The 26,082-nt window shown below is 42.4% G+C and overlaps 1 protein-coding gene across 4 annotated transcripts in view; it reads right to left on the reverse strand.

Moving 5' to 3' along the window:
• Positions 1–26,082, reverse strand: part of Med13l (mediator complex subunit 13L) — a 225,767-nt gene that overhangs the window by 89,721 nt on the left and 109,964 nt on the right. For 3 of the 4 annotated variants that reach the window (XM_050158891.1, XM_050158892.1, XM_050158890.1), the window contains exons 3-4: positions 20,593–20,677; positions 10,693–10,776 (exon numbers count right to left, since the gene is read on the reverse strand). In XM_050158891.1, the coding sequence (XP_050014848.1) occupies positions 10,693–10,776; positions 20,593–20,677 (169 nt within the window). The remainder of the gene's footprint in view (positions 1–10,692; positions 10,777–20,592; positions 20,678–26,082) is intronic. The other variant, XM_050158893.1, reaches the window with a different exon arrangement.

Consider the following 26,082-nt stretch of genomic DNA (forward strand, 5'->3'; position numbering starts at 1 on the left):
GGGAAATGGGAGGCTGGGAGGAGGCGGAAACTTTCTTTTCTTATTCTCAATAAAATAAAAAAAAATTAAAAAAAAAACATTTTCCTGCAGTGTCTAAGTACAGTCAGTCACAGTGAAATCATCTGAAAAACGCATGCATCATTTTTTCTTTCTAAGTGTCAATCAACCCAGTGCTCGACCCTTCCTCACAGATGTGAATGTGTGGAGTTATTCTCAGCTTACTGTTCATCTGAGAGCAGTAAAAAGTAAGGGTATCATCATACTTTTCTCCCCCAGTTTATAGCTGATAACAAAATCATACAGCCACCAAAGCATTTTTTTCCCAAGATTCATTAATATGTAGTTTTCTTCTCAATTCACAGGTTTGGTTTTGTTTTGCTTTGTATCGTTTTTTTGGAACAGGGTTTCTCTGCATAAAAACTCTGGCTGTCCCAGAACTCGCTTTGTAGACCAGGCTGACCTCGAACTCAGAGACCTGCCTGCCTCTGCTTCCTGGTTCTGGGATTAAAGGCGTGCACCACAAATGCCTGGCTCAAGTCACAGTTTTTAAGTAACATTAAATATTAAAACTTAAGTCTTCCTTAGAATTGAAAATATGCCTAAGTCAGGATTTTAAAAGAACAGTATTTCTTATACCTCATGAGCAATGGGTAAAATTAATAAACAAAAAAAATAATATTTGCTCCCTAACCTTCTGGCTAAATTATAAGCTTACCTGCCGTCCCAAACTACTGGTGTATATTAATTTACCATGTCACTTGGTGCAGAATGGACAAGCAAGCCTGTGCTCAGCAAGCAGAACGTCTGGCCTCTCAACAACTGACCCGGAGATTCAAACTGACAGAGATACTTGACTACACTAAAGAGCCCCACTTCTCTGGAGAAAGACACGGGTCATGTGACCAACATGGGAGTTCTGACAGAGCAGCATCCACTTAACTCCTTGGAGCAACTGAAGGCTCACTGCTATTAAGTGAGATAACATGTGAGGATGGGGGCCTCTTTCTTCCTCCAAAGTGTGTACTTAAATAGTCTGTCTGGAGTTTCGAAGCAGGTCACAGCAGAGACGGGCTCTGCACACTGCTGTCCTGTCTGGGTTCCCAAGCACTTCCAGTGTCTTCAGTTAGACTTCCTAACCCTAAGCCGCAGTTGAAGTCATTATACACTTCTTTGCTGGGGGTAGGGGGAGTCATCTTTTCATTTTTAGGAGGAAGATACAGTATTTATGATCTGTTCACACACCGCTCTGGCTGCCTCTTACTAGCATTATGCTCTTGAATGCTATTTTCCCTCCTTGTCTCAGTTCCTCTAACAAAATTAAGAACCTATCACACTACAGCTATCTGGGAAGGAAATACAAAGTCCCCTGCAAACTAGACTGGATAGAGGTTCTGCCCTCTCTACCTGCAGATCTGTGTGACAGAATTCCAGTACTCTGTTTCCACAGCAATAAAACTAGACTGTAAGGCACAGGTCCAGGAGTGCAGGAAGGTTGGGAAATTCTTAACAAGTGCTGGTGCTACACACCAGCTATGTGTTTGCGGAGCAAGGCTGTGCTAGGTAGTATGATCTGTGGCTCTGCCCTTGTGCTTGCCCTTCGGCACTCAGGCAAGCTGGGCTGTGAGCTCTAGGACTGCACCCCTTCTACTGTCAGCAGCTGCACGCACACAAAGCACTGAGGAGGAGCTAAGTAACTGCACCTTGATGCTGTTCAGAGTTTCATTACATATTGCTCAAGTGTGTCAGATCTGCCCTAACCGCAAAAGATTAACACGTGACAAAACAAACAGAAGACTGTGAAGGCTAATACTCTGACAGCAGACAAAATAAGATAATACAGAAAGCACCCACAGAAACAGGCTGTGGTGATCTCAATGACAATAATACCCACAAGTTTCTAAGTTTAAATGTTTGGATCCCAGTTGGAAAAACTGTTTGGGAGGGATTACAAGAAGGCATGAGACTGGGGACAGACTCTGAGGTTTCAAAAGTCTGAGTTAGCTCTCTGCCCATGTTTTTGAATCTTGGCTTTTCCTGCCTCCGTGGCTTTGCTCTGCCATCAGGGACTCTAACCCTCTGAAACCTAAGCCCAATTAAACAGTTTTTCTCTTGGCTGCCTTGGTCCTGGGTTGTGTCACACAATAGAAAGCCTAAGACATGAGCCAGGTTAATAAAATCTGCAGAAGGGGAGAACAACTGGGAAAGTTAAGGAATCACGAGAACACCAGGGTCACATCTGAGCGGTACCCTTGCTTTGCCTAAACCTTTTACAATTCATAGCCTTGAAGCACAGCTGCAGGCACCTCTGGAACCCTGACTCCTGGACTGCACTGACCATTCTGATTTCGCAGGCCTTACTACCACTCTGCTTCAAGACTCATCAACTACACAAGTATTCTATGAGCCAGTTTTGACATTTGCCCAAGTTTTTAAACTTGCTATGTGTGTGCTACAGGCTTTAGATTAAAAAACTCAATTTAGGGCCTGGGGAGATGGCTCAGAAGTTAAAGACACTGCCTGTTCCTCCAGAGGACCTGGGTTCAATTCCCAGCACCCACGTGCAGTTTACAACTGTCTGTAACCCCAGTTCCAGGGGATTTGATACCTTCACACCAATTCACATTAAATAAAAAGTTTAAAAAAAAACTTCAATTTATCCATATTCATTCACAACAGTCTCTAAACAAATCCTCTGTGATCTACCAATGTGGGAAGAAACATCCTGGGAGTGAGGTTCACTGTGAATGAATTGCAGGCTGCAGGCATGCCCAGCATAGCCTCACAGTTTTGACTACATACCGATCCTGCAAGTAATTCCCCATCTTGCATGTACCTTGGGCCCACAGACAGAGCAGAGACAGGCGTGAAAATTTCCCACCTCACTCTGTGGATCACTCGATCTACACCCTAAAAGCTACCGCTTCACAGCTTCATGGAATTCAATGCATCCTCTGCCTTTGTTGGAGACATGGTTTTATCACCTTGCTTTTCCTTTCTTGTGACTATAAGCCATGGAAACCTTATCACGGTTACTCCAGACCTTCAACTCTTCACCACAGCCCATACCAACACTCCTGTTAGCACCTTCAGCTCTTATTAGCATTTTATAACCCAAGGCAATGATTGTAAGGTGTCTAACCTGCAACTGTCCTCTCTTCCTCAGAAAGGCTTTGTGAAGCTCTCTTACTCATACCCACTGCATCTGAGATTGGACTGTTCTGTTGGTAGTGTAAGCACTGGTAAGACAGCTTCCCATAGACTAGCGGCATACACACACTCTGCAAATGGTGTATGAGGTAGAATAAGTGTGGGGGGAATCTGAGGCAAGCATGGTTTTCTAAAATCTGACAGCTTACATGCACAACATGGGAATGTTGTTTTATGTACAGCACAGTGGGTGCCTTAATCTACTGCTATCTCAGCCAGCAACTGCAACTCTGCAGTTACTTACCTGCTTGTGTCCTTATCTAGCAGTGGCCTGGCCACTCAGGTCACAGCCTGGTGAAAATTCTGCTCCTGCAGGCACCAGCCCTGTCACTTACACTAAAGGTAGCTTTAACTAAATCTCTATTGTTCTAATTATGAATATGACTCAAAGGCGGAGGTGAAAACTTGTGAGCTCAAAGTGGCTGAGCAGCAACTAGCTAACCGTCTCTCCTTGCTGGCGTCCACAGAATATCCCGTGCTTCCACGTCACCAAACCACAAAAAGCTGTGCCACTCCAAACCCCATCCTACTATGATGACTTTTTGTAAACTAGTTGCTAATGAAGCCTCCTGACTCAAGGTTTATTTTATTTAATTAACACAAATGCAAACTCAGGTTCACAGTGTGGTCGAATATCCCCACCACAGGAACTGATCTCAAACAGTTTAGCACTATTTATTGAGTAAAATATGGCAATGGAAAAATGCAAAATGTTCACCGTTTGATAGACTATGGTTATAAAACAGAAATGCATGCACTTCCATTTGTATTCATACACAACAATTACATATGAAGCTCAAATCTAATTTCTTGGCTCCATGCCATCCACAGAGTACAGCCTTCCTGTGCATGAGCACTGTGCCATGCCCAGACACATCGGAGCCACCCTTTGGCTGGAGCACCCGCATGGAGGGATGAAGCAAGTCTACGAGCAAGTGTTTTCTGGGCTACACCTCCACAAACTGGAGCTAAGAAGCACTGCAGTGGTATGAAAGGCTCTGCGTTAACTAAACATGGCTGCAAAATGCTCCAGGAGTGTCCTCAGACAGTCACACACAGCTTAGTCAGTCCTGTCAGCTCTCGGCCAGGGGGAAGCAGGACAGTTCATGCTCACAGCTGAGGGCTGTTTGGCACTGCTGTCCCTCCACAAGGAGCCTGGGAACACAGAGCTCCTCTGCAGTGAAGAACTAACTCGGGGGGGGGGGGGGGGTGCATCCAAACCATCTGCAGGAAAGTGAGAAAGCTACAGGGGAACTGCTCTTGAAGACATCACATTAATTCAAGATTTTGTAATTTCTAATAAGAAACAAAGGTAAGGTGATGTCACACTTTACTCAAAACACAGAGACAAACCTCCAAATTCTCTAGGAAATCCAGTTTTCTCTTTCAGAAAAACCAGCTTCCCATATGTACTAATTTTTAAGATCTCAACTTTCAGAAATATTTAGCTCACTGCCAACTGTGCACAGTAAGAAACCCCATTTTCTTGCCTATGCATGTCCAAGTGCCAATGGGAGCAGCACCGCCCAGTTTCAGTCCTAGTCAGCAATGCTCCCTCTTCAGAAGGCTCGCTTCTTTATGCTTTGAGATGTTAAGACCTTGTAGTATGTTCTGTTTCTAAGACCAACTACAGCGCAGGTCAGAAACACAGGGAGCCTCTGTGTTGTGTGCACTTCCCAGTTGGTACGCCTGAACTAAACGTACCACTAAGAGCGGCTGCTCAGACTTCAACACCCACGCACCAATAAATCCTAATATAGACAGAAACCAAGCAAATACTGACCCAGCTGTTCTAAGAACCAAGGACTGTCACCCTCTTAGAAAACATAAGTACTTTAAGATTTCTCTTTTAACATCAAAATAACAAGAGGAAGGAGACCATGCCTCTGTCTGATGATGTTCTGCAAGGCGACTCTGCAGGCCCCATTTACAGGTTTTATCCTAGACTTACTTAGGGAAGTATAAACATATTCCACTCATTCAAATCAACCTTCAAAGGACTTTGGACTCTGTGTTGAATAAAAAGGAAAATGAAGGTGTACACAGGAGACCCATAGATAGGAAGGATTCTGCCCTAACATCTCAACTCAAGAAAACAATATAAGAATGGGGAAGGCGAAAGGAGAAACCCTATCTTAAAAAAACAAAACTGAAACAAAACAAAACAATAAAATGGGGAAGGCACAAAGGACCCCAAATTCTGTACTACAAATTGAAAACTAAATATATAATAGCAGTCAAATCATGCTGTGGGGCAACTGGGAAGCAAAATATTCAAAGAAACAACTTGAAAAGTTGCCTCAAAGGAACAGCTTGAAAAAGAACCGTGCTAACTTGAGTTAAAAGATGGTATGTGCAGAGAAACCTGAGCAACAGAACTAGAATCATGCTAGCAACTGTATGGGGCAGCCTGTCAGAGGAGGCTAGGCACCATCCAGAACACATATGTTCTCTGTTTGACTACTTGTCTAATGGAAGCACACTCAAGGCTGGGGTGAAGAAGGCCCTAGGGCAGGAGCAAACAAGCCACACCCTCAGTAGTCTCAGCATTTATCACTATTTTATATGTATGTGTGACATGTGAGTGTGGAAGAAATGCATGGCAGTCAGGAGCCAACTTTATAGGATCAAACACAAGAGCAAGCAGCTTCACCGCTGGCCCAGCCAGCTTCAGGACATCCCTGGACCACAGACACTCCAGTTTCACATGAGCACAAAGCAAATGGGACTAAATACTGATGGTGCTCAGAACTATGTCTTATAGTACCCTAATTATGCCCAACAAGCAAGCAAGATCATTAGAATGCAGAATATGCTTTCAAAACCTTTGGAGTTCATAAAATTTGGCAAGATAAATACAGTACTAATAAACACAATTTAAAATTCACACATGAAACACACAGGGGAATTTAAAATGTTTCACGAAGCAGAGTTCTTTGCAAATGGAAAATAGCACACACCTTTAATCTAAGCCCTTAGTATGCAAAGACAGGTGAATCTCTGAGTCTGGGGCTAGCCTGGTCTACAAAGAAAGTTTTAGGCTAGCCAGGGCTACACAGTGAGACCTTGCCTCAAAAACAAAGGCAATCAAGATTCAGTGTAGAAATACACAGCTCATTAACTCAACTGTCTATATGATAAGAAACACAAATACTTAATTAGCAATCTGCCTCTGGTGTAAGAAAGTACCAAAACCAGAAGAAAAACTTTATGGCTAATATTTTCCCAGCACTACCAGCCCCACATCGGCACTACTGACAAACTCAGTCACTTCAGTCCTGTGTCACACACTTTATTATCTTACTCAAAGCTAAAACAATTCTCTCTTCACAAAAAAAGAAAAAAAAAAGGAAACTTAAGCTCAGTAATTGTGAGTTGCTTAGTCATATAACCTTTTCCTTAAAATTTTAATTTTAATTAGGTTCCGCTCAACTTGGGGGAGATGCCCACTGGGGAGAAAATGACAGAAAGCACCAATTTCCAACTGTATTTTCAGTCTTTGCAGGAATAAACACTCTAGCGCTGTACCGACATCCAACATGTTAATGCTTTCCCGGTTGCCACCTTACTACAAAAATGTCACTATGCCAGGCAGGGGTGGCGCACGCTTTTAATCCCAGCACTAGAGAGGCAGAGGCAGAGGCAGGCAGATCTCTAAGTTCGAGCCCGCCTGGTCTACAAGAGCTAGTTCCAGGACAGCTAGTACTATACAAAGAAACCCTGTCACGAAAAAAACAAAAACAAACAAACAAACAAACAAAACCAAACAAAATGCCATTATGAAAACACTGAACAGAGCTTGGTCACATTGTTCTAAGAAAGGGCTCCCTTAGGAACAAGTCTTCAGAGCAAACAGGACGCCTAGGCAACACCTTCCACACCCTCCTAACGCCCCCAGCTCAGCAGCAGCAGGACCTGTCTTCTAACTGCTGTTGCCCTACTTCACTCTATAGAGAGGGTTGTTAGGACTACTAGGAATACCTGCAGCAAACTCTAAGACTGCCACAGAGGAAGGCAACACAAAGCACTTCCCTGACTACAAACTGACACCTTCACAAAAGGAGAAGGCACAAAACAGTAAGCTAGGTAAATCCACATCATCATTAAAGGCTGGAATTACTTACAAATACATACCTCTCTCAATCAGGCAAAATGTTCCTGTGGATATCTCCTATGGGGCTGCTCAGCCTGAGGCCAGCCTCTGAGAGGACAACGCACATGCTGCTTGTGTCCACTCTCAGCAATAACAAGAACTTTCTAGAGCATTCTGTCCCTAAAACCACCAAAGATTTGAAGAAAAAAAATCCACATCTGCCAAGAGCTGAACTGTCCAGCACAAGAGGAAGCTACTGGAAGAGCAAGAGAGCGAGGGCTGTATGCCCCATGTGTCCTGAAACCCGTCTACTGCTTATTAAACAGCACACAGGGCCAGGGAAGACTAAACCACAGCAGACAGTGAGGTTTGTTGTTGTTCTCTTCAAGTAATTTATAAAAGAACTAGACGGGCTGAAATCAGAAAGACCAAGACTGCTGAGAATGAGGAGGGAGGGAGGGAGGGAGGGAGGGAGGGAGGGAGGGAGGGAGGGAGGGAGGGAGGGAGCAGAGCCATCAGAGCTCAGCCTCTGGTGCCTCTGCAATTGTGCGCTTTGCCTCCCAGGAGACAGTGCCCACAGCCATTTGTAGTTGTCATGACTCGTGGAAGACATAAGGAGGAGCCAAGAGTATAGTTAAGCATCTCACAGCACCCAATAATGAACACTCATTCAACCCACAGTCAACCAAGGCTTTTGAAAACTCCTAGTTAAAAGATGAGTCTGGTCAATCAACCACTCAAACAAAGAAGAGACTGGAGGGGGATGGGAAGGAGCAGAGACCAACCTTCAGAGAACAGAGTACACCATGTACACTTTCCTTAATTCAAAGTAACTCAGAAGGAAGAGTTCTGAAAAGCCAGACCATTCCAAAGAGAAAAGTCAGTCAAGAGAGATGGCATGTGCGTTTTACTTCATAACCAGCATCATCACAACAATTTTTAACTATACTTAAGGACATAAAAGAGAGTGTGTTCATAATGGATAAATGGGAAATCATAACAGGAATTAAAATGATTTGATATATATACTTAACAATTTTTAAAATCTTGGTTCTTTTGCACTAAGCAGTTCTTGTATGCTAATGCTACAGTGGTCTTAATTAAATTTTTACCTCAATTGTATGAATAAAAAAACATATATAAGCTTAGTTCTTTCTAAGCAAGAGTATTAGACAGCTGATACTAGAAACTGACTCACGTTGAATGTGTCATAATGAAATTATTCCATTTAGAACCAATAATCTAAGTTGCAGAGACACAACATGATAGTTTATAACCAGAAATTATAAACAATAACCTTAATCCTCACCTTTTCTAGCTAGACTAGAAAATTAATTTATACCTGCCTAATTTTCAACTTAAAATTAAGAAAATGTTCTTTATCTTTTGACAGATGGACTCTAACACATCATTTTGTAAACAAACTCAATTAAATGCATGTGTAAATGAGAAAACAGTAATGTCTAAAAAAATAAGAAATCATTTCCTTAGACATGCCAATGTTTAACTTGCAAGAACCTCCTGTGTTTACAGAGGCTTTGAAAAGTAGTAAGTAGAAATGGATTTGAAGGCAAATACATTTTTGGATCTTTTTAAATGCTCACATACTTTAGCAAAAACCACTGTATTGAGTTATATCTAAAAAAAATGAGAGGCATATAATCATTCCTCTTTACATGCAACTAAACTGCACACTGATCAGTCTCGGGAACTGGCAGTCAAGGAAGAGTCATGAGTGGTCAACAATCCTTCCTAAAAACCAGATGCTCATCTCTGCATTCATCCTTCAGCCAATCATTTACCAAGCGACTAGACTCACTACTAAGAAACAGTAAGCAGAGCGTGGTTGGTGTCCAGCTGTGCTCTGGACTATCGCCTCCTCAACTCCTACCTGCTTCCTCAGCTTCTCTTTCTCTCTCCTTCCTGATGGACAGTCAGCACTGCTGCTGCTGTGACCCTTGGCCTCATCTCTAGCTAGGGCCTTAAGAAGAACAGTCAACCTCAGGGTGGTAAATGGCTTATTTTTCACTTCTAATAAAACCACACACAGTGAAAGTGATGGGGGGGCTCATTTTGCACGTGTTTGTGTATATTTATATACATTCACCACACCCACACCCCACAGTCCCTGCAGCAGCTCTTTCTTCCCCTGGAAGAAAGGGACAGACAGACAACCTGCTGAGACATTTATCTGAGGCTCTAGGTTACAGACTCCCAGGTGGTGGCAGGACTAGGAAATGAGTTTAGATCAAAGTGGGTAGGGCTGCACAAGTCCTGCTCCCATCTCTTCCCTGTCTCCAGCCAGAGACCCTGACTACAGGTCTGTGCTGTAAATCCACCACCAACCTCAGGAAATAGAAGAAGTCTCTGATAGTGCTAGGTGGGTTCAATTCATCTCTTCAGAGGCTCTGCCATGTTGTCTGCCGGATACTGGGGCCTGAAGTCTCCTCAGAGTCACTGCCATGCTGTTGTTCATGGTCGGAATGACCCTGAATGAACTCCATCTCCCAGCATCGGTATCCCTCTAACCCCAATCTGAGACCTTCAACAACCACTTCACTAAGACACACTGGGAGAAGCTACTAATGGAGCCTCTAACATCAAGAGCCAGGGACTGCCAGCAGCAGCTAGGGGCACAAACTTCATTCTGTTGACTCCAACCTACAACCACCCGCCAAGTCCCTACCTTAGTGTACCTGAACCTTAAAACAGAATTGAGATGGTGTGTCCTGGGTATAGAGCTCAGTGGGAAAGGGCAAGAGGCCCTGTGCTTCTTCCCTAGCATACAAAAAGAAAAAGAACACCACAACTGGGGCGGGATGGGGTGCTGTATACCCTGTTTTGTGAAAATTAAGTGTTTTATCTATCAACCAAATATGACTAGACTATGGTCAGAGATAAGGGATTGTTAAAATGGAGTTGTTTTGATCTGGTTTTACTGATCCCATGCCTATTCACTCTACAGGCATTACAAAGGAGGGTTATGGCTAACAGTTCAGGATTCCTGGGACATAACCCACAGTCCTGTTCTTGACAGTAATGAGGTAAGGAGCACTGGGACAGCACTATACAAATTTTCACCATTTAATTCACTTTATACTTAAGTCATGCCGAATAACAATTTAGGAAGAAAAATTAGGAAGAATAACAAAAAGAACATGCTAAAATGTCTCAATTCCAAAGCATATAGTGAAGAAAAACTCAGACATGACCTCACTGATGACCATATGGCTATCTCATCTTAATATTCAACCACAAGCATGCAGTATGTGATAGCACAGTGGCCAAGAACAACATGAAGAGATAAATACACAAACCCCTTTGACCTCAGTGCAAAGACAGGCGTGGTCAAGGAAGAGGAAGCGAACAACAAGAGCACCCTGAAGACTGACCTTTTGTTGACTGGCTTTTCATCCTTGTCATAGGGTCGCACAAACCACTTCCCGATCCTCACGAAGTTCTTATCCATTAGGCACCTACAATAAGCACATCAGGAATTACCTTCACAGACTCAGTCACAGAATGGCTCAGTACTCTGACAACCCAGATGAGAGGCACCAATGGAAACATGGTACCACAAGTCCAACTGCCAAATGTTTTCTTACACTCAAGGAACTCAGAACTTTGGGCATGTATTGTTAATGCCCATGGGGGGGGGGGGGGGGCGGCAAGCGAGCAAGCAAGCAAATAGTTGGATTATTTCCAAAACTGGAATTTCAAGTCACAGGACTACATGACCTAAGCTCCTATATTACCAAGGTCAGAGTGCAGGGAACATAAGGACACTTTCAAACACCACAACTCCTCCTGCAAGCTGGGGTTAGGGCTTGTTGTGACAAGTGACCAATCCTTTAGCAACGGTGTCAATAACAAAACCTTAAGACAACCCATCATCTGCCCTGATGTGTTCTTTCTGTGGGCATAAAAACCCTGTACAAGAAAATAAAGACTTGACATCAGCTTTCCAAGCAAGGGTGTCTGCCTCACTCAGTCTCGGCTGCCCCTGACTTCTGTCTCCATGCTGTGTGTGTTTTTCTGTCAAGTCACAGAATTTCTTTATAGGACATGGTAACAGTAATTGAACCCACTACATGTAATATCAAGAGTGTGACAGTTCAACTGTAGTGACAGTAGTTATGACCAAGTTCATTCACATGCAGGCAAATGACAACCCTATCCTAACTGCCCTCTACACAATGAATGAGATGCCGCAGACTGTAAGAAGCACCCTTGATTTTAAAAAATACAAAATGTTAAATAAAATGGACATTCTGAACTTGATGGGATACAATGATCTCTCATTTTTAGTAAGTGAAACAATTCACATTTTAAAGAAAAGCGGTCAGAATTCTTTCCGTACAAGAACTTATGAAAGCAACATAGCAATTCTTATCTCAATATTCAGACAGATGTGGACTTGGCTTTTGTCTCTGTTGTTCCCACACCACCATGGACTAGAGAGGAACAATTCATTACAGTCTAAATAGTCAGTAAATGGCAGGCTACAGTTTCTGGTCACAATATAATCTCCTTTGGGCAGAGTCAATTAGAAACAGGGTTACATCAAAATATCACTGGGTTTATTCTGAAAGTGAGCACTCTCCGCTTTTCAGTGAACATCATTTGGCTTCACGTTTCTACATTAAATAAGCTGCTTCTGTGGGAGAGACTGTGTTTGCATTAAATTCTGAATAGCAAATATGGAGTATCCACCTAAGAAAAGGGCCATACGTAGTCAAACTGTAAAGCATCACCAGGTTCTTCCCCAGCCAGACTCCACCTCTCCTGGGAAGACACTGCCACAGATAGTGCAGACCTGAGCATCAGAGTCCTCAGTCCAGTAACACTGCAGATAGCTACTGCAGTCACCACCACCACTGTGAGCAGGGATGACTGCCATAGTGTTCACTGCTGGAGACAAGGAGGCTAAGGCAGAGAGGAAATGTTTCCTAGCAGTCACAGAGCCCAGACATACCTGTGCACACAGACAGGACATAAGTGACTACCCCATAATATTTCCTACTGCCATCTTCCTGTCTTAAACCCAGGTCCATCTCATGGCTGAATTAACACACAAGCATTTTTCTCTTGGTAAAAGCTGTTACTGAGTGTCTATTGTGCATTGAATAAAAGCAGTGGTGACCGGCACGGGATCATGCCCAACAGGATACACAGCCTTGTAGACAAAGAACTGTGTTGGATAAAGTCATGTTGCATTTGGGGTGGAAATTCATACATATCTACTCTGAGGTGACACCAAACAGAAAGGAAGTGAACATGATGTTGTCAACTTTAAGCCCTGTGAGAAAATGGAAAGATGCTTGCTATGGAAGACAGTTGTACAATTACACTAGCACCTGGGGAATGCTGAAGACCACACAAGACCACAGTGGAGCAGATGTGCACCCTGAAAAGAAACTAAGAGGAAGCGTAACAAAGGCTGTTCTAACGTCTGTATCAGGTACGCACAGCAGCCATGCAGTCAAGGTGTGTCAGCTCTCTGAGCAGACCTGAGCGGTGGAGTTCCCAATATCCAACAGCCCACAGCCTGAGTTGTCTACGTTACTCTCCTCCTATGTAAACTCCAAAGAGTGCTCTCCTGTCTCTGGTGAAGCCTGTGGTTTCTTTGTATTTATAATCAGGATTTCACTACTCATTTATGACGACTCGTTTCCGTAACTCTTCCTGGAAGAATTGTGATTATGACCAGGCAACGGGTATTTACATGCCGTGAGGTGGCGCATTCTGGGTCCTGCTCTGTACTGCTCAAATAAATTGCTAACCTGAGTGGTAACTTATTACTATTTTCCTGTTCACAGTGAAAGGTACTCTTATTCTGACCGTGTTTGCTGTGTGTGCATTCCTACTGTGAGGCACACAGTGACAGGAAAGAATTCCTCTGAATTTACTTCTTCCTAGCTTGTCCCTTCCCAGTGGAGCCTAAAATCACACTGAAGGGATCTCGTGGCTGCTAAGACACATTCAGGAAAACCGACACTTTTACAGAATGCACTGATTATATTTGAAGAACATAATTAGGCAAATATTTTAAAGAAATGTAGCCTTAAGACTAAAAAAAAAAATCAGAAATAAAACGTCCACTCTACCATTCTTTGCTCTTTTGGGGAGAAGAGCATCAAATTTTGTATTTAATTTTACAACTCATCCTTGCAGACAATTAGATCTGCCAAAATCTGCTTTAGAATGGAACCCCAATCACTACCAGGTATGTATTATCGTCACCTTGGGTATCAGCCACACTCTCAAAAGCACTTTTCTGTAAAGATGGCAACCTTCTGTAAGGTAGACTTTAACAGGCAACTGTGAAAGGCCAGAGTCCAGCATCTCTGCTAACCGTCAGCACCTTCAAGGTCAACATTTCAAGAAAAATAGACCAGTGCTGAAAAATGAAGGCAAGGTCTGTTGTTCATGAGCATGTAAGGTCCCCAGTGTTGCACCACGTGGTTCTGAATAATTAACTGCAACGTGCAAGTTCCCATTTCTACTCCCAAAGCCTGATAAAATGTAACAAGTGCCTAAGCAGCAACCGCAGACTATCCCGCAAGTTACTTCCCAGACGGGACAGCTGGGAGAAGCACAAGTCCACCTGGCTAGCACTTCTGACAGAGACTCGAGTCCAAACATCACACTCCTTGGTTACGGATTCATCCAGTGACACCCTGACTTCATCATCCTGTGGTCTCAGAGCTACCCAGATACATTCTACCCACCTGCATGCCAAGCATCCTCAGTGCCACCTTCACCTCCCCCGCTTCATCAGATGCAGGAAATTAGTTTCTGTCAAGGACACTACAATATGTCCAGTGGAGGAGATGAAGGGACCTCTTCCCAGCTGACCCACACCCTCACTGCCAGTGCATTGGCTTCTCTTGGGCCTGGTGGGTTCTGCTCTTACAGCAAGGTATAGGTGGGCAAGACCTCTGTACTTCACATCCACTGTAAAATGACTATAGTCTTAGGCTCTTTTACAGGACTAACCTCACCTGAAATGTCCATTCTACCTACTGCCAATCCAAAGAAATGTACCTCTCTTCTCACTTACTCCGTGTCTAATGTCATTCTTTAATTATTACCAAAGATGGAAAAAAACCCACAGTTGTCAATGTCTTCACCCCTTCTCTGTGCTAAAAAATTATGAAGTGAACAACTTGACTGATGTGCCTAAGATGAGATTTGTTTCCAGATACTTAAAATTCGTGTTTTAACTACTGGTTTTCAGTTTTTTACTTATTATGTCCTCCAATTGGAGAGGATATCCCCAATTTAAAGGCCATGCCTATGTGTCATTTCCATAAAATGGAGATGAACTTGTTTCTTGTACTCTTACGTGATTCCCAAGGTACCGTATCATATGACCACTTCTTCAGCTACAGCTGCGCCTGTCACTGTGCTCCTGTGAATTCAAGAGTTATGAGGCAGTCTCTAACCCAGCCATCAGACACGGCGCCCACAGTGTGTGGACGGACATGCTGCTGGGCGAGGTGCAGCTCCAATCCCCAGCCACGTGAGTCTTCCACAGCTGCTGTCCCCACACACAGAAGCCTAGCAGCCATTAGTCGGACAGCAGCGGTGCACTACCAGGTAGAGCACCATCCTTCTCAGGCATCTCAATTCACACTGCCAAGCTTCCCTCGGCTGCATGGCATGACTGAGAACACAACTTTCTTCACTGTGTGCAAAGCAGTGGTGAGCTGACATCTGGGGACTACAATAAGCCCCATGAAAACCAGCAAGCGTATTTTATTCCAAAGCATTCAGACAGTTACAAATGAAAACCAGAGTAACAAATCTAATGCTAACCAGGCTGTGTGCCAGATGTTTTGAGTTTACTACAATGTGGCACACCAGTACAAAAAATATTCCCAAGTCTTTGAACTACACACATTTTTTGGATTTTTCAGAAATTTTTACTTCATTATCATAGACAGGTAATATCATGAAAAGTCACTTCAACTATACTAACGGAAGTAGTCAAGGTGTCTGACTGCACACTTTGTTCCCCATGAGGAGGAGGCACATCTCAGTGTGATGCACGGCCTAACCGCTGACAGGATGAACATGGGTGGAGGGCACTTGGCTGGGGACTGAAGAACAATCTAAGCTCAGACACTCTTACATCGTGAGGCTGGCGAGGAGAGAGGTGTGTGATAGGGGAGTGGGGATAAGCTGCAGACAAGGAAGTCTAGATAAATACAAATTAATGGTATTTTATCATCCTGGGCATTTAGCCAAAAAGATAATTGGCTTAAAAAAAAAAAGCACACTTACTTTTTTGAAAGACTAGAAAAATGAGCAAAACGACATGATCTAAAACAGTAAATTCTGGAACTCTCTGCTTCTCAAATTCTAAGAAGTCACAAAGACAATATCTAAAGAAGCAATGAGAGTACAAAATTCTCTTTCTCTCTCTCCCTCTCCCCTTACACACACACACACACACACACACACACTTCAAAAACCTTTCTGTTCCCATGCCATAAACAGCAGCTAACTGGAAGACAATGAGACAGAGCTCTGCCTGTCCTACTGGCATCAAGCATTGTCATGCAACTTTGATGTCTCTCGCTGGTAGATTCCATTCTGTTGTCTATTTAAGCCTTATGGCCAGAGTCTTAGCTGATGATGTATGGGCAGATCTGGTTTGCATCACTCCTGAGAGCTCCTTAGCTCTCTGCTCTCTACCGGGAAGCCAGTGAGGAGAGGCAAAGGATGCCTGGCAGTACCAGAGGCTGGGGCAGCGAGGCAGACAGCACCGCAAGAACACAGTCTGCCTCTACTGTGAAGGGGAGGATGTTCTGACTTCTAATAATAGTGCATCTCTGAGCCTAACTTGGCTGATGAAAGAGACAATAGCAATACATTTAAAGCAGGGCAGCAGCCACAAAAATGAAAAGAATGGGGACAAATGGAGAGCAATAATGAAGAGGAGAGTGGGTGAATTTTATAAGAACTACAAACACGAGGGTAGGAATGTAGGTTTGATTAAAAAACAAGCAATGACATGGAAGGAACATTAGATAGCGGCTGTATGAGCCTAGGGAGATGGCTGAGAGGTTAAGAGCCCTGTACTTCCAGAGGTCCTAGGTTTGGTTCCCAGCACTCGCAGTGGCTCACAGCTATCTATAATCCCAGTTCACAGGGAGCCAATGCCCTCTTCTGATTTCTGAAAGCATCAGGAATATACTGGGTGCACAGACATACATGCAGGCAAAACACTCAAACAAGCAAGATAAATTTAAAACAAGAAAATGAAATCACCGGTATAATCTTTTTTTACAGATGACTAAATATGGCTCCAAAAAATAGCTTTCAAAATAAAAAGATCAAAGTAACAGGAAAAGAGATTTCTGAGTGCTCAGTGCAAATCACATTCTAACACTAAGTACATTCTGAGGACGAAACAAAGTCCTTTAGAACCTGCTCACATGATGGAAGTCTTCAAGGAAGAGGGACCACAGAAGGATGTTGCAGACCAGAATCCCAGAATGGAGCAGGTGACTACCATGCTGACTCCACTCTATAAAACAGCAATCCTCACTGTCTTTCTCTTAGCTGTAAGGGCAGCCAGCCACACAGTGTTCTCATAAAGAGAAGGGCAGAGTGTGGGGGCCAAGGCCCACGCTGCACAGTTCGTTAGATGATGAAGCCAAGACCCAAAACACCTCCTGCCTCTGCGGGTAATTAAGGAAAAGGATTTCTAGGAATGAGTGCCTAGAAAGAACAGCCAGAGATGCTCTCTCCACTCTGACGCCATTATGGAAATGTTCGTAGGAGTAGCATGTTGGAGTGTTTGTTTCTAGATGGACAAATGACTCCAGCCAGAAGTGCAAATACAGGGCAGGCAAACACTGAAGGGTGGCAAGAGAAGAGAGGATCTGAAGTCACACTGCTTACAATTTAAAACTGCCTACAGAGTATCAATAGAGTGGTGCTTCAGGACCAGTCAACAGTAACCCAGAATGCAGTGCTCTTCTGTGTGAAAATGACAGCATTACTGAGCTCCTGTAGTGAAACCGCTCTTAATGAGTAGCTGCAGTGACATCACTGTTAGCCTTTCATAAATGTGCACAACTCCTCTGACCTAAGCAAAAGTTTTTCAAGGTAGTGAATAAAATTTCCTTTTAATTAAGCATCTTTACACTAATCTTTTAATCTAAAAAATTAAAAGCAGAATGAATCACTTGTTCAAGCTTTATAAATAGATAAACTAAACAAAAAGATTTAGAAATTCTACAAGCCCTGCTACTGAACTGGTCATCAGTTTTCATGCCAGGAAATCGCAGAACTCACACTAGAAAACCAGCATGAACTTGTGTGAGCAGAAACTAACAACGGAAAACAGCAAGAAACAGACACTAAACTACATCACAGATTCAAAGAAAGTTACAATAGGTGATCTAAATGAAGGGGGGGAAAATAAAAGATAAAGTATGAATTTGCCATCCAGATTCTGCTGTCAGTGAATTAAGAGAGCCAGGGACCACCACTTACAATGCTTCCCTGTCTCACCAGCAGAGGAGTTTCAGTCACAGAATGTAGCCACCTCAAGTCTGAAAGAGAGTGAGTGAATATTTAACAGGACAAAAGAACCTTAAGTTACCCAAAAGTCACAATCAGGAAGATTGGTCATGAAGTGTTCTCTACGGTAAAAGCTGCTCTGCTCACTGTCTCAAAACTGATTCCCAGGGGAGAACTGCCAACAGGCTATTCTGAGACTGTCAAATAGTACAAAACAATGAAATTTATAGGAAAATAATAATTATTGACAAAGTATGTTAAATACAGTACCACTTTAATAAAACCAAAGGTCCTAGCTCTCCACGTCTAATTAGCAGGCTTCTCATTTAAGGCTGAATGTTGCCAACTTTGAACAAAACTGAGACCCAAATTTTACTGTATATGTCACACATAATTTCTTAAAAATAATGGTTCGATTTGGCCTGGGCTTTAGTTTCCATTATAAATAAAAATTCATAAGCCCTGAATAAGGAACTTACATATATGTCCTTCCACTCAGTTTTTATATTCTTCTAGCTTTTTACAACAAAGAATAAAATGCTAAAATATGGGACTGAGAAAAAGTCATGTTTTCTAGAAGAAATCAATCATGATTTAAAAGCCCAGTGAGTTGCAATATTAAAAATATGCTTTGTTCTGCATACTGTAGAACCCCATTTAAAGACACATTCTTGATAAGCCTTTTACTTGACAAAGAATTATGCAAACTAAATTTTTCCTGTTTTCCTGAATGGGTTTGGGTATACTTTTGTTCTTGTTTACTTGGTGGGGGTAATGACAAAGAATTGTCAAAGACTTAATGATTATCTGATCATCAAAACAATGCTTCTTCATACATGTGATACCTTCTTGGAAAAGTGCAGAGCGAAGTAGTGCTAGGATCCAAAATATTTGAGGCGGGGGGAGGGGAGAGAGAGACAGTTGATAGAAAGAATCTTTTTAAATGGCTTGCATGGTGGTGATTGATACAGTGATAGTCTCCCTGTCTAGCCAGCAGCTGGAATATGAATTTAATAGGACTACAATGCCTTTTCAGCTCTGATGATCTCAGGGCATCGTCTACAGACTCCAGAGAGAAGGGAACGATAATTCCCACTGAAGCTCATAACTAAGCAATTCTTAGTAATCTATGTCTACCCTTCAGAACACCACGGAAGAGCCTGGAAGAATCCTGTACCAGAAGGAAAGAAGGCACTTCAGCAATGACTGTGCAAAAGGACAACTCGCATCAATATTCTTCAGTCAGCTCTACAAGAACACGGGCATCATCCTAAATGACAACAATGAAGTATATAATTCATGGAATGAATGTCTGTTTTGAGAACAGCTCTCAATATGTATTCTAAAGGGTGGCTTTGAACTCCTCATCCTCTGGCTTCTGCTTCTAAAGTCATAAAATGAGAGTTGTGTGCCACTAGACCAGCTCAAAGAGCCCAAGCTTATTTATGTATGTGAGTAGATCTGTGGGGCAGGGAAGAAGGAGGTGGAGGGGAGAGGAGGAGAGGCAGAGAAGCAAGAGGCAGAGGGACTGACTAGGCCAGAAATGTGAAACCCTCTTCTTCCTAACAGACTGCCAACTAGTAAGAGAAGGAACGGTGACATTTCAAATCACTATCAGTCATAACAGCAATAATGATTCTAGTGAGGATGGTTTAGAAAAGAGGGAGCATCCACAGTCCTACTGGTCTGCCACAAATAACAAAAGGGGTGGAGCCAACCAGGGTCACGGTTCACAAACCTGACAGAAAACACCACTCCCAGCACGTGACTGCAGATTTAACACTGCTGCCATGTGTCAGCTACCGTAACACTAGGGTAGGGGCAGCTTCACTTCTGTGGCGTTCTTTTAAAAAGCATAAACCCAGGGGCTGGAGAGATGGCTCAGCGGTTAAGAGCATTGCCTGCTCTTCCAAAGGTCCTGAGTTCAGTTCCCAGCAACCACATGGTGGCCTGTAGGCAGACACAATACTGTATACATAATAAATAAATAAATCTTTAAAAAAAATAAATAAATAAAATAAAAAGCATAAACCCTAATCAAACCACAAGAAACAGCCTCGAAGCTGGGCGGTGGTGGCACACCTTTAATCCCAGCTCGCGGGAGGCAGAGGCAGATGAAGCTCTGTGAGTTTGAGGCCAGCTTGGTCTAAAAGAGCTAGTTCCGGGACAGGCACCAAAACCACAGAGAAACCTTGTCTCAGAAAAAATAAATAAAGGAAAGAGGGAGGGAGGGAGCCTGAAACTGAGTAGCCAAGCTAAGACCTAACTCATCAGTATCAGCAAGAACTTTAAGAGAGAAAGAACTTCCCTAGATTTGTAGAGCTATGAAACGTAAATATATTATCTTGTTGCAAGAAACATAACTGCAAAACCTGACAACCTCTCTACTACAGCGAGGGTTAGAGACTATCCTGCCACTTTCATGAGTGATTCTATGCTTACAGAGAGGACAGACTTGGCCTTAGGAAGCATATACTTAAGTAGTCAAACCATAAAGAAAAAAAAAATGCTGGTGAGTCTGAACGGTTCCAGAAATAAACAGTAGAAACCGAACAAAAAACATATGTGAACTGGGGCGGGGGGAGAGAAGACACACACAATTCTATATACAGTCCCTAAAGCTTTTCTATAAATAGAAAACAAACAGGAAATTTACACACATAACTCTCATGCTGCAAATGACCCCGTCTCTAAAGCCCAAGTGGAATTGGGCAATCCTGGGCTCAGAGCCACGCCACTGCCCCCTTTCTTACCTTTCTAACAGATTGTGGATTGCTTTGAAGAGCAGCGTCCTACATTCGTAGGAAAGGCCATTTTCCCAGAGTCCTTCTTCCACAACTGAAAAGAAACAAGAAAAAAGAAAAAAAAAAAGAACCAGTAAAAAGGACATCCAAATAAAAAGAAACTTTGACACTTTTTTTTTCTAATGCAAAGTTAATGAGTTAATTCAAAGGATTTGATCTCAGTCTCACAGGGAACAGAAAGGGAAAGGTAAATACTAACCACAGGTATGAGGTGGGAATGAAGGAAAAAAAGAATGGGTTTCAGCCTTTCAAGTGTGGTCATGGAGCCATGGCACTCTCATTGGCCTCTCCATCCTTCAAAGCACGAGTCCTTGTTAATACTCTCAAAGCAACTATCCTAAGTCTCAAAGTTCAATTTTGAGGGATTTCTACTTAAAAATAATAAAGGTAAACCAGGTGGTGGTGGTGCATACCTTTAACCCCAGCATTTGGGAAGCAAAGGCAGGTGGATTCTCTGAGTTTGAGGTTAGCCTGGTCTACAGAGCAAGTTCCAGGACAGGCTCCAAAACTACAGAGAAACCCTGTCTTGGGGTGGGGTGGGGTGAGGGGGAGAGCAAAGGTGTTATAAAGTAATAACTAGACTGAGGAGATGATTCCCAAAAGTATTTGAATTATACACCATTGTTTAAACGAAAACATATCTAGATAGTATTATAAAGAATTTGGACAGATTGCTAAAAATTAACTCTAGCTACAATATTAAATTGCTCCCAAGATTTATAATTTTAGAAATGCTTAGCATCTGAGGGAAATACCATGCTTGTCATGGACCTATAAGTCACTCCAAAAGAATCCAATGCCCATGGAGTCCTAAAATTCTTTTTCTTTTCCTAAATATATATTTGGGGGGAGGACCTCAAGGCAGCACTTCATCCTATTTGATACTGAGGTTCAAGCAAGAGTTAGCTGTGGTAAGGCAACTATACTGACAGTGGATTAGGGTTCTCATGAATGAGAAGGAAACCTACAGACTGAGGACAAAGGCAAAGTCACAAAGTGTGTAGGGACATGTGAGCATATTAGGCTTTCTCTTCATGGGTCCTACAAATCATTCAGTGATAAATACAACATTTTTGTTTGTTTGTTTTTGTTTTTCAAGACAGGGTTTCTGTAGATTTGGAGCCTATCCTGGAACTAGCTCTTGTAGACCAGGTTGGCCTTGAACTCACAGAGATCTGCTTGCCTCTGCCTCCTGAGTGCTCCGATTAAAGGCACGTGCCACCACCGCCTGACGATAAATACAACATTTTAAATCTAGACTTCAAGCTTCCCAGTTAAATATTAATCTATATGAATAAAAATGTAGTAAGAAAAGTGTTTTATAGGCTATATTTATCAATTTAAACTCTTGGTATCAGAAGAAAAAGGCACAAGAAACCAAATAGTTCTGTATAATAAAAGAGTGGAAAGTGTCAATCAAAATAAAGAATTCCTAGATGCAAACATACCATCCTGCTATTTTAAGTGTTACAGCAGAATTAAGAATGGCAACTAAAGTAAGTGCTGCTGCAGCTACTGTGTGCAGACACATTCTCTTGGCACACGGTCACCTTGCTGGGACTGCAAAGCTAGATCAGATAAACTGTGAAAGTATTAAATGGTTTGTAGAAGACACTATTCTATAAAGAAAAATTTAAATAGCAGTAATCTCTGCTTAGCATCCAAATACTCAAAATCTTCAGTTTATAATGTTTCCCAACTTCTAAAACACTGTATCCTGCAGAATTAATATGCTTCTTTAAACAAAAGGACATATAAAAGGTTCCAAGTATCAATGTGGCAAAATGTCAAAGCAGCAAACACTCAGTGGCTTGAAGTTTCCCAGCAGACACCACCCCGTTACATAAGAAAAGCTGGTGATGAGATGGAGGGAAAGTGGGGAAGAGAGACAGACAGCAGCACTCAGCTCCTGCATCCATCTTCACCCTGTGCACAATCTAAACCAGAATGGTTCCCTCTGAGCTTTGACACATGGTCTCTTTAATGTATCACTACTGCAGCAACAGCTGAAATGAACATCTAGACATCAGAAACACTTCTTACTCCCCCACTGCTTTTTAACCTCAGGCATTAGAACTACTGAAACCTATTATCCAGAACACTGATTTCAGCAAGCACATCAGCCACTGCAAAAGCCGGATGGGGGAGGGAGAGCGGTACACTAGTGGAAAATAGACTCCTCATGTAGCCATTAAACTACTGGAAAAGAACTTTTGTTCAAATCCACAAACGCAAATACACTAAAAAGCAAGGCACAGGAGAGGACTGTCCCTTGTTAGATTTGCTGGCTAAGGGAACATGATCTAAAGGGAGACTGAGAATCTGCCCCCCAGTCTTTGTTTTCAATTGTGCTGTTCAATGCATAAAACTAGTTAAAAACTGAAACTTTCCAATTCTCACACCTATTCCCCAAGAATGGTAAAATAAGCAGACATTGCAATAAGATAACACTTACCAACTTCACAACAGACTGTACCAAATAATAGTTAAGATAGAGAATTTTAAACGTATCTGCTTTCTTTAAAAAATTGACTTAACAAAAAATTGAGTAACAAAGTAGCATAATGTCACATTAATTCTGAAATATAGCATCATATCCATAAAAATCCAATTACACACAGTATCATTGACTGATCACCATTTTGCTGTCATTGATTGCCTTGTAAAATCTATTTGAAGTCATTAATAACTAAATGGACTTATTTATATCAAATCCAACCCACTCAATACGCTGCTCTCTTGAACTGCTCATAGATGTAGAACATTTAGTTTCACTTAGCAAATCTATATCAGAAATGCATTTAGTTTTTCCATTGTCAATTCATCGGTCAAATAAGGACCAGAGGATAAAATATTAGGGACAGAACAGAAACAGACATGCTGTTTGCTCTGACCTATTTGCAGCGTTAAAGGATTGCAACCCTGCAGTGGCTGTGACATGCATTTTACCAGGCTAACGTCTTCCTAAGGAGTCTCTAACAGCATGGGTCCTCTGCCAGTTGCATGAAAACCAGAATTTTAATGAAGGTTTCTGTTCAGCACAGTGGCAGTTGAGACATGACCCATGTTAGCATTTCAAAGGATCACAGGACTTGTGTAAAGCCAGTAAATTTTCGATTAAAGGAGGTCAGAGAATTAGATTTCTGGATGCACTGAGCAAGACCTTCAGAAGACAGCTGTGCAGGAAACAGCCCAATGTTGCTGTGATTGCTCACACTGAAAAAGAAATCCTAAAATGTGGCACTGACTTCAGAAATCCAAGTTCATCCCCACTCACCACTCTTCTCAAGCACTTTAGAATGACTATTATCATTTTATTTTATGTTCTTAAATTACTCAATGAATAAATGAACAAGGGACTGGGCAATCCCAGCTTGGCAGTAACCTCTGGCTGCCAATCTTCACCTCACTGTAAACTTTAGGCTTCCTTCGTGAGCGTGCGTTACTGCTATTTAAACTCTTAAGTAAGGCTGGTGTTGATTAAACAGCTACATGTTCTGAAATTACAGAGGATCGTCATGATATATAAATGTGGGGCTTTTTTTAATTTTTGTTTTTGAACAGAATCTCACAGTATAGCCCAGACTAGCCTCAAACTCATGGCAATCCTCCTGCTTCAGCTTCCAGGGTTCTAGGATTACAGGTATGAGCTACTGTTCCAGGCACCAAGAAATGTTCAATATTAACAAAAACCACACATATGGTTGATATATATGATGCACACATAAAAATACACATATTATAAAGCACACACGTGTATGATACACACACATGAATCAGCTATGGCATTTTCACTTAAATGCATTAATGCTTCATATAAAATTCCTCTAAGATGGTCTCATGTTAGTCAAGAAGACTCAATCTTTGCATTTCAATGTTGTGCAATTAAACAGTAAAAATTAAAAGCATTTATTCCTTCTACTCTTCAGAGGCAACCTGCTTTGAAACATAAACACACACTCCAGCATGCTACTAAAATTTTGACAGGACAGGTCCCCAAATTGCCTCTTGCACTAAAGCTCCAACAGTTGTCTGTCACTGCTATCACTGTGAGTAATCCTCCCAGCTGGAACTGTTTGAAATGTAGCCATCTTATTGGCATTCTACCCCAGCCCCCACTCAGGCAGCATTTTTGTTCTTGTTGCAATAATCTTACAGAGCATTTTACAGGAGGCTTAGCCCTGGCAGAGGGCACTGTCTGGCGTGACCAGGAGAACATGGAAACATGATTCATTAGACACGCCTGGAGTGACAACGATGGTGCCACTTCTTGCTGCCTTTCATTTCCCACATAAGGCTGAGACTAATGCATTCTCGTTCCTCAACAAGCACATTTACAGACAGGGGAAACTGTAATCACCTTTGATTAAGAGACGGCAGATTCTTTCCTATATGAGCCGCCAGCCACAGTGACATAGTAATTATTTTGTAACTGACAGGTTAAAACAGCAAATGTAGCAAAAATAACATGGGGGAGGGGAAGGAGCTGAGCAGGGGGTAAGAAGAGAAAAGAGAAGGGAGAAGGAGACAGACAACTTGAACATCATACAGAAGGTTCTTTCTCTGAGACCTCAGTCTGCTCTGCGTGCCCTGTCTTCCCTGAGGGATGGAGCTGTGGTAGTACACAAACCCTACGTGTTTGTTTCTTTGGTGGTTTTTTAACTAACTGCTACTGGCCTTTCTTTTTCTGCTTCTATGGGCTATGGGCTGGCTGTCGGCGCTGTTAAACTTCTTCATCTCCCTCCACTGTAAGACACTTCTTGCTGCACATTCTCTCACTTAGTTTCACTACAAATAGCTTGTTTTCATTTTTAAAACACTGCTCCAAGCTTCCTATTTTAATGAAGCATTTGCGGGGGGCTGGGGTGGGGTACAGGTTTTCTCTGTGTAACAGCCCTGGCAGTCCTACAACTCACTTTGTAGAGCAGGCTGGCCTTGAACTCACAGAGATCCTGCCTCTGTCTCCTGAGTGTTGGGATTAAAGGCGTGCTTCACCACTGCCTGGCTTAATGTAGCTTTTAAAAATATTCTTTTGAAAAACAAAAAACAAGAATGCAGAATAATGACATGAGCTCATCACTTGGACTAGTGTGCAGACACTAGCAAAGGTTCCAACTGTGAAAGCAGAGGCCCTGGCAGCAAGTACAGGCCATTCTGCCACAGCACTTCCAGAACGGATCATCCTTCACACCCACGGAGTTGCACCCTCTGTGAGACCAAGTGTGCGTGTTGACAGCCATAGTTTGGGCAGAGATTGGTAGTTAAGAAAAAAAGGATTTGCCAGATGTGGAAATGAGTATAGTTAAAATAGTGGGAAGTACATTTTGAAAATCAATATTGTATATAACTAGCAATTTTTCAAAAAACTTTAGTCTCACTGAGCTGTAGTGGTATACATCTTTAATCCCAGCACTTGGAAGGCAGAGGCGGGGGGGGGGG

This window comes from Alexandromys fortis, unplaced genomic scaffold (assembly GCF_014885135.2).
Source record: "Alexandromys fortis isolate MF-2015 unplaced genomic scaffold, M_Fortis_MF-2015_v1.1 scaffold_90, whole genome shotgun sequence".
In the NCBI taxonomy this organism is placed as follows: domain Eukaryota; kingdom Metazoa; phylum Chordata; class Mammalia; order Rodentia; family Cricetidae; genus Alexandromys; species Alexandromys fortis.